The sequence below is a fragment of the Coregonus lavaretus genome (assembly GCF_964263955.1).
Source record: "Coregonus lavaretus genome assembly, chromosome: 1".
Classification (NCBI taxonomy): domain Eukaryota; kingdom Metazoa; phylum Chordata; class Actinopteri; order Salmoniformes; family Salmonidae; genus Coregonus; species Coregonus lavaretus.
In genome coordinates this window covers 67,994,139-68,003,119 of record NC_139988.1, presented here as the reverse complement: position 1 = coordinate 68,003,119, position 8,981 = coordinate 67,994,139, and the positions used below count along the sequence as shown (strand labels likewise).

The following is an 8,981-nucleotide window of genomic DNA, read 5'->3' as shown; positions in this document are numbered from 1 at the left end:
GTGATTACTGTAGGGACTCCACCAGCTGTGCTCAGAGCTGCGGCCTTGGGGCACTGAGAGCGTGCGTGGCCAGCTACATGACAAAGAAAGTAGAGGTGATTGGCCCTGCAGTGAAAGTAAGTATCATGTCCAGCATCCCCGCACACATTACATGGCCCATTAGACTTCAATTTGCTCCTATTCTCATTTTGGAACTTACGGTCAGACTGTTGTGGCCTCTGCTCCAGCACACGCTCCAGCATTGCAAGGATACGTTCCATCGGCTCAGCTGAGCCCTGAATAGTCTGGGCTGGAGAAGGCAACGCATTAGGTACTTCCATGTGGGGCCTCACAGCAGGCATGGTGATTGGCATGACAGCACCAACTTCCTGCTTCATTGTTGCGATGGCTGGGGTCACCTTAGATAAGTGAGAGTACCTCTGCTCCCTCCTGTATTAATCCAACCTCTCATGAACATCTGCAGCAGTCCACTGCTGTAATGGTTTGCACTTAAAGATAAGCGACAGTTCGGCGTTAGGGCAATGTCTGATGAACATGACTGTGAGCTCACGAAATGGGTCTTCAACACTTTTTTTCTGTCTCTTTAGACAATCTTCAGCAACCTCCATAGCCCTGTTCAGTCTGAGCCAATAGTCGAATGGTTGTTCATCAGTCAGAGGTAATGTGGCATAAAAGTCAGCGAGGGGCATGCTTGAAAAAGCAGTGCCACTAAAATGTTGTTTCAGTATGTCAAAGATGGGACTCGGGCCTTTAGATAAATCAATGGAGGGATTGCTGCGTATGCCCACTTTAACAACATCACGGGCCCTTCCCATAAGCCTACCCATAACCTCATCTGCTTGGTCCATCACAGATACGCCCCTCTTACGCATGTAAACCATGACCATATCCTCCCACTCATGCACTGTGCACTTTTCAGAGCCATCCCCCCGAAAGTACACCGGTTCCCTGATATCAGACTGACACATCCATACCCCTAGAGCTGCATGCATTTCCCATTACATTGTCACCAACATGTCCAACAATTGCCTTTGACTCCAAACAGGAGGTAATGTTCTCCCCAATGGAATGACCAATCTGCTGTACTATGTCTGCTATGAAATCCATGGAGACCTCCCCACTCCCTGCATTTGGCAAAACTCTTTCATACACATCTTTGGGCGTTTCCATGGTTAAACTATCATCAAAACTCCCAAAACCCTCCAGTTTAGGCATAGGTGTAGAAGCAACTGGAATTTTGGCTGAACCCCTACCAACAGATGGTGACAGATTAAATGTCAGGAAACCCCTACCTCTCCCAACACCTTCCATCTTAACAATTGGAAATCAACACACTAATAAAAATGTAAATAGCAATATATATATATTTTTTACCTCACGTCAAAATCTAACCTATATTTAGTACACTGGTAAAACTCACCCTACTTATAGAATTGCAAATAAACAAGTAACACAAAAGTTATATCGTTTATCCGTGAAGAGAAAGTCTCAACCATAGAAATCATCCATTTCGATAGTAAAACGCTGCAGTAGCGCCCTCTTGTGGCGAAATGCGATATTGCCATGATCTGCACCAGCAACGTCTTATCTGATTCTTCAAAGGCAACCACGGCGAAGTTCTGAGATGGAAATCCAGCGAAGTATGATCCGATCCAGAAGAACGGTCACGGCACTACTGTAATAGTACTCTTCTTGCGTTGTGTACAATCAATCATCAACACGAACTCGTGTTGGTCCTCTGTAGCTCAATTGGTAGATCATGGCGCTTGTAATTCCAGGGTAGTGGATTCGATCCCCGGGACCACCCATACGTAAAAATGTATGCACACATGACTGTAAGTCGCTTTGGATTTTTATTATATCTTGTAACACCAGTCATGGAGCTTTATTCTGATAGGAACAGCACAAAATTGCACGTCATGCAATGCACGGCTCACCATCCAACTCTGCACTCACGCACTGTACAAAATATACAACCCCTCCACCAGACACAGTAAGTTGTTAGCTAGTATTAGCTGGAATTCTCTACAACAAAATGCACAACAAATATTCACCAAAAAACACTGCATCTTATGTGTGATGTTCGAATAACATTTACAAACAAATTCATATAAATTATACATTTACATCATCACTTGGGAGTATAACAATCCCTTTTGATGTACAGTGCTTTGCAACCCCTGGTTTGGTGCTTGTTCACTGGGACGATTCTAACTGAAACATCCTCCCTCGTAAGCAAGCTACGTCAACCAGCCAATAAGATGCCATGTTGAGTAGGTGAAGGCAAGACAAAACCAAAAACCCAATGGCTTAACAATAAAGTGGCAAGGGGAATCACCAATATAACTCTGTTACATATACATACACTAAAACACACAGACACACACATTAATTATTGACCAAAGTATTCACCCCCCTTGGCATTTTTCATATTTTGTTGCCTTACAACCTGGAATTTAAATTGATTATTTGGGGGGTTTCTATCATTTCATTTACACAACATGCCTACCACTTTGAAGATGCAAAATGTTTTATTTTGAAACAAACAAGAAATAAGACACAAAAACTGAAAACTTGAGCGTGCATAACTATTCACCCCCCCCAAAGTCAATACTTTGTAGAGCCACCTTTTGCAGCAATTACAGCTGCAAGTCTCTTGGAGTATGTCTCTATAAAATTTGGCACATCTAGCCACTGGGATTTTTCCCATTCTTCAAGGCAAAACTGCTCCAGCTCCTTCAAGTTGGATGGGTTCCGCTGGTGTACAGCAATCTTTAAGTCATACCACAGATTCTCAATTGGATTGAGGTCTGGGCTTTGACTAGGCCATTCCAAGACATTTAAATGTTTCCCCTTAAACCACTCGATTGATGCTTTAGCAGTATACTTAGGGTCATTGTCCTGCTGGAAGGTGAACCTCCGTCCCAGTCTCAAATCTCTGGAAGTCTGAAACAGGTTTCCCTCAAGAATTGCTGTATTTAGCGCCATCCATCATTCCTTCAATTCTGACCAGTTTCCCAGTCCCTGCCGATGAAAAACATCCCCACAGCATGATGCTGCCACCACCATGCTTCACTGTGGAGATGGTGTTCTCAGGGTGATGAGAGGTGTTGGGTTTGCGCCAGACATAGCGTTTTCCTTGATGGCCAAAAAGCTTAATTTTAGTCTCATCTGTCCAGAGTCCCTTCTTCCATATGTTTGGGGAGTCTCCCACATGCCTTTTGGTGAACACCAAACGTGTTTGCTTATTTTTTTCTTTAGCAATGGCTTTTTTCTGGCCACTCTTCTGTAAAGCCCAGCTCTGTGGAGTGTACGGCTTAAAGTGGTCCTATGGACAGATACTTCAACCTCCGCTGTGGAGCTCCTTCAGGGTTATCTTTGGTCTCTTTGTTACCTCTTTGATTAATGCCCTCCTAGCCTGGTCCGTGAGTTTTGATGGGCGGCCCTCTCTTGGCAGGTTTGTTGTGGTGCCATATTCTTTCCATTTTTTAAGAATGGATTTAATGGTGCTCTGTGGGATGTTCAAAGTTTCTGATATTTTTTTATAACCCAACCCCGATCTGTAATTCTCCACAACTTTGTCCCTGACCTGTTTGGAGAGCTCCTTGGTCTTCATGGTGCCACTTGCTTGGTGGTGCCCCTTGCTTAGTGGTGTTGCAGACTCTGGGTCCTTTCAGAACAGGTGTGTATATACTGACATCATGTGACACTTAGATTGCACACAGGTGGACTTTATTTAACTAATTATGTGACTTCTGAAGGTAATTGGTTGCACAAGATCTTATTTAGGGGCTCCATAGCAAAGGGGGTGATCGCATATGCACGCACCACTTTTCCGTTATTTATTTTTTAGAATTTTTTGAACAAGTTATTTTTTTAATTTCACTTCACCAATTTGGACTATTTTGTGTAAGTCAATTACATGAAATCCAAATAAAAATCCATAAAAATTACAGCTTGTAATGCAACAAAATAGGAAAAACGCCAAAGGGGATGAATACTTTTGCAAGGCACTGTATGTCAGTTTAGCGACTTAAGCTCCTCTGTTTGAAGTGGTGGCGCTTGCTTGCTTGTATTTAGAATGAAAGCACAGCTGCCTCTGTCTCTCACCCCTCATCTTGTCTTCACATAGAATTTTGAACGGCATCTTTTACATTGATAGTTTCTAGTGCTGATAATAACTTTGTCTCTGGTCCCCAGGCACAGTGGCCAGTTTGGCACTATCAACAACTTCCCTCTGGGCCGACTACCCAGTGTCCCCGTAGAGTGGAACGAGATCAATGCCGCCTGGGGTCAGACCGTGCTACTGCTCCACGCCCTCGCCAACAAGATGGGGCTACGCTTCCAGAGGTCAGACATGACACACACACAAGGACATAGATGTGGCACACACCCTTGTACGCCATGTAATATGTTCAATTGCCAAATAAGTAACTGTATTTTAATCAGTTATTTAGTCATATCCAAATAAACATGATACATTGTACAATGTCATTAAAATAATGTAAAATATCTTGGTGAATTTCTTGAACCTCTCTCTATAGATACCGCCTGGTCCCATATGGAAACCACTCAAACCTGGAGTCACTTACAGACAAGTCCAAGGTAATGGTTGTTACCAACAAGTGAGGTTTCAAACCAAAAGGCACATGAACACACTTAACACTGGATACTATATGGAGACAAACAACAAAAAATGTTTAATGAGCTGTGAAAGAGTGAACTATCCTTTAAATATTATTTTGCAATACTCATTAGCCAAGCCAACCCCCGTGAATTGGCCATGTTGTAATGGTACATTCCACTCTCTCTTTCCTCTTTGTGTGTGTAGGAGCTACCACTGTACTGTTCAGGGGGCCTACGCTTCTTCTGGGACAACAAGTTTGACCATGCCATGGTGGCCTTCCTGGACTGTGTGCAGCAGTTCAAGGAGGAGGTGGAGAAGGGAGACACGGGATTCTGCCTGCCCTACAGGTCAGTCAACTAGTCTAGCAGACATCATCAAATTATAATTGTAATCATCTATGGATTATGCTGAGAAACAAAGGATTAAGCTGTCAAAAGCTGACCAACTTCAGTTATTTGTGTAAGTTTGGCATGTTATACAACTAAATCAATTAGTTTCTTTCTTCATTTTGCCAATTAATATTATACTTTTTTCACTCCTTTTCATATTCAGATTTGACAAATACATTCCCTTGTTTTTTAATATTTCATTTATTTATTTATTTAGATGAGTGTTTTACACAGGTGTTTCTGTAGATTTGAGGAACTGCTGAACGCTGTTGGTTTAGATGGTTCTGGATACAATACTGCCTCCTAGTAGTACTGCCTCTTATTGGAACCCTCACAGATTCCAAAGTAGATGTCCTCTTTTGGGCAGCAGGTGGTTTAGCAGTCACTGTATGTCTGTCTGTCTGTTCAATCCAAAATACAAAAGAGCAACAGACTCTGGTCCCTTGGTGCATCACACCACAGATCGCTTCATGTAGCCGGCCATTTCAGTGCCCTTGAGCCGGTGCTTGGTGGAGTCATAGACCCCCCGTCTAGAGCTATTGGAGGAGAGCTTGGCACAGATCTCGCTGTGTTTCTCCAGGCGGCTAGGATCAAAGCACCGGCCGCAGTGCTCACACTGCTTCAGCTTGGAGTTGGCTGCACTCATCCCAAATCGACGTTTCAACACCCCCTGAATTAATAGATGTTATCAGATGGGCAGCTAGGGCAACAAATACAAGATATACAACATGTACAAACCAGATGAGGCTGGTGGGAGGAGCTATAGGAGGACAGGCTCATTGTAATGGCTAGAATGGAATAAAGGGAACGGTATCACACACACAATCATATGGAAACCACATTTGACTCCGTTCCATTTATTCCATTCCAGCAATTATGAGCCCATACTTCTATAGCTCCTCCCATCAACCTCCTCTGATACAAACGCATGTGATCACCAACACTACACTAGATCAGCAGTTAGCATGGCTTTGAAATGTCAAGCTACTTTACCTGTCCGTCCTCCTTTTTCTCTTCCATGTTCAAACCCTTCTTCACTTCCTTTGGCTTGCTCACAGCGTATCTCGTGACTGTCTGCTTTGGCTTACTTGCCACGCTGCTTTCTTCTCCATTTCTCCTCACCTCTTTACTCCTTCCTTCCTTCCTCTTCTTCGTAATATCTTATCATCTCCCATAGGTCAGAATCCACCTTCATCAGGCAGATCTCCTGGATGTACTTCTCCACCTTTTTTCTGAACAGTTCCTTTCCGTTTTTCTCCTCCAAAGCCTGAGCACCCATCTTGGACCCACTCTTAATCAGGTTCAATTCTTGGGTGACACTGATCAGCTTGGCCTTCAAATATGCCATCACCTGCTCAGCCTCGGAGTTGAAGACATCCCATACCATCTCATCGGGGCATGGCGGTAGATCCTGTGCAGTTAGCGTCTTGAACTGAATGTGTTTCTTCACAACCTGCCTTCTGAACTTTGAAGCAGCAGGACGAGGGCTGCCCTCTGGTCTGACTGGCTGGAATGTCTCCTTCTTGGCATCATTGTTTGGCACTCTGGCTCTAATGGGAGGCAGTGGCATCTTGACGAATATTTTGGCTCCATGGACTGCCTTCAATGGCTTGGCGCTATGGAGGTAGATATCTTTCACCACGCAGGTTTGATCCCTCTTGTTGCGGATGGGTTGCAGTGGCTTCCGGATGGGAGGAACAGTAGCCTTCCCTCGCTGCTGAGATGTTGGAGCTACATGCAGTCCTTGACTCTTCCCATTGCAGATGGACCTCTTCTTCTGCAGTACTGGGATTTTGGAGGGAGGATGTGGTTTATTTTCCTCAGTGTCAAACTTTTCCACAGCCTTCAAACTGGCAAGTCGTTGCGGAGCACTCTTTCTTTCTTCAGTCAACTCCAGTACTGGGATTCTGGAGGTGTTTAAACTGTTTTGATTGAGCGCAGGAAGCTTCTCAGTGGCCTTGGGTTGAGATGGTGGGGCAGGCTGAACGGAGTTGCTACTGGCAGCTCCAAGGTTCCCTGTTAAAGCATTATCTTCCTGTATCGGCTGCAGGAATCTCCTCATCATCAAGGAGATCGACAGTGGCATTCTTCTAACCCCGTTCTGCAACCTCAAGTTTTCGTCTAGTAGCACTTTCTATATTTTATGGTGATCTAATGTGTTAACTATATCTCAGGAGGCATCTGCTAGATTCTCTTGAATACTGATGTTCTATGTTCAGCAATCAGACAACAGAATGTTCAAACAGAACATTTGGAATTTATTGATCAGTTGTGACATCATCATTGGTTCACACAGATTGAGACTTCTAGAATCTCACAGCTTATGTGGATGTCATGTCATAATGGACCATAATATACTTCCCAAAATGGTTAATGTGACCTATCTGTGTTGAACTGCTTGCCCTCATCTCATATTTAAACATGCCACTTTTCTTTGAGGGGAAACATATTACTGTACTCTCTGAATTATCAATTTAAAGAAATCTTGGCAATTTATTCATTACAAAATGTAGTTAACATTATTTTTTATTTTACCCCTTTTTCTCCCCAATTTCGTGGGGAGAAATGTCCCATCGCTGAAACTCCCGTACGGACTCGGGAGAGGCGAAGGACGAGAGCCGTGCATTCTCCTAAACACAACCCAGCCGAGCCGCACTGCTGTTTGACACAATGCCTGCTTAACCCGGAAGCACCAATGTGTCAGAGGCAACCCTGTGCACCTGGCGACCGTGTCAGCGTGCACTGCCCGCCACAGGAGCAATGGGACAAGAATACCCCTGTCGGCCAAACCCTCCCCTAACCTGGACGACACTGGGCCAATTGTGCGCCACCCCATGGGTCTCCTGGTCGCGGCAGACTGCGACAGAGCCTGGTCTCAAACCAGGATCTCTAGTGGCACAGCTAGCACTGTGATGCTGTGCCTTAGAGCACTAAGCCACTCGGGAGGCAAATTTAACTAACATTAGATAGTTAATCCAGAGATTCTTGCCTCTGCAGTCTCGTCCAGATCATCATGGCATTTGTAGTTCTTTATGATAGCCATATTAGCATCTAATTAGCATTTCATTTTGGGGGGCTAAATACAGGCGAATATATTAAGTCACCTTGTCCTACAGAGATTTACACGGTTATCAAAACGTCACACAAGGGTAAGCCTACATGAAACACAGCCCTTATTTTAAGTTTTTCTAAAATCCCCTAAGGGACTGCTATGTTTTATGGGTATTATGACTCATACTGTGGTACTCTGATTTAATAACTTGCCAAATTTACACAAAGAACTGGAGTTGGTCAGCTTTTGACAGCTTAATCCTTTGTCTCTGCATGAACATTTGCCTCCCACTAGTCACTAGCATGAGAAATCTGCAGATTAGTTTGTCATAGCGTACTGGCTTTAGATACAAATGTTGGTGTCAGCAGCTGTAGATGTTGCACCAGGTTCTTTCATACCCCTCTTGAGAAATAAATAAACCTCAAACCCCCAAGTCTTTAACTCACCTTTTTTCAGGATGGACGTGGAGAAGGGCAAGATTGAGGACACGGGTGGCAGCGGTGGCTTCTACTCCATCAAGACCCAGTTCAACTCGGAGGAGCAGTGGACCAAGGCACTCAAGTTCATGTTGACCAACCTCAAGTGGGGCCTGGCGTGGGTGTCATCTCAGTTTTACAATCGATAGAGGAGGAAGATGAGGACTTACCCTGGGTGTGAAAACCAACATTTCCTCACAATGTGTGAATCTCAAAAGTTCCTCTCCTCGGATCTTCTCATACAATGCTCTCCTTGCTTCCCTATGATGTTTTGAGAGGGTTGGGAGAAGACTGGAGAAATGACTTTTGAGATTCACCACTGGTGTGAGTTCCAATCCAATAAGTCTTGTTTCCTTGTTTGATTTCCATATTGACCATTTGAAAGGACAAGATAAAAACGGTTAAATTATACACATTCAAGTCCACCTAGACTAGTA

The 8,981-nt window shown here is 44.0% G+C and overlaps 1 protein-coding gene across 1 annotated transcript; it reads left to right on the top strand.

Moving 5' to 3' along the window:
• Positions 1–384: 384 nt before the first annotated feature.
• LOC311133820 (beclin-1) lies at positions 385–8,710 on the top strand (the record flags this gene model as incomplete). Its single annotated transcript, XM_084167413.1, has 5 exons — positions 385–407; positions 4,201–4,350; positions 4,545–4,605; positions 4,832–4,974; positions 8,525–8,710. The coding sequence occupies 5 exons, from the start codon at positions 385–387 to the stop codon at positions 8,691–8,693; spliced, it is 546 nt and encodes a 181-aa protein (XP_084023539.1). The 3' UTR covers positions 8,694–8,710.
• Between the last annotated feature and the right edge of the window lie 271 nt (positions 8,711–8,981).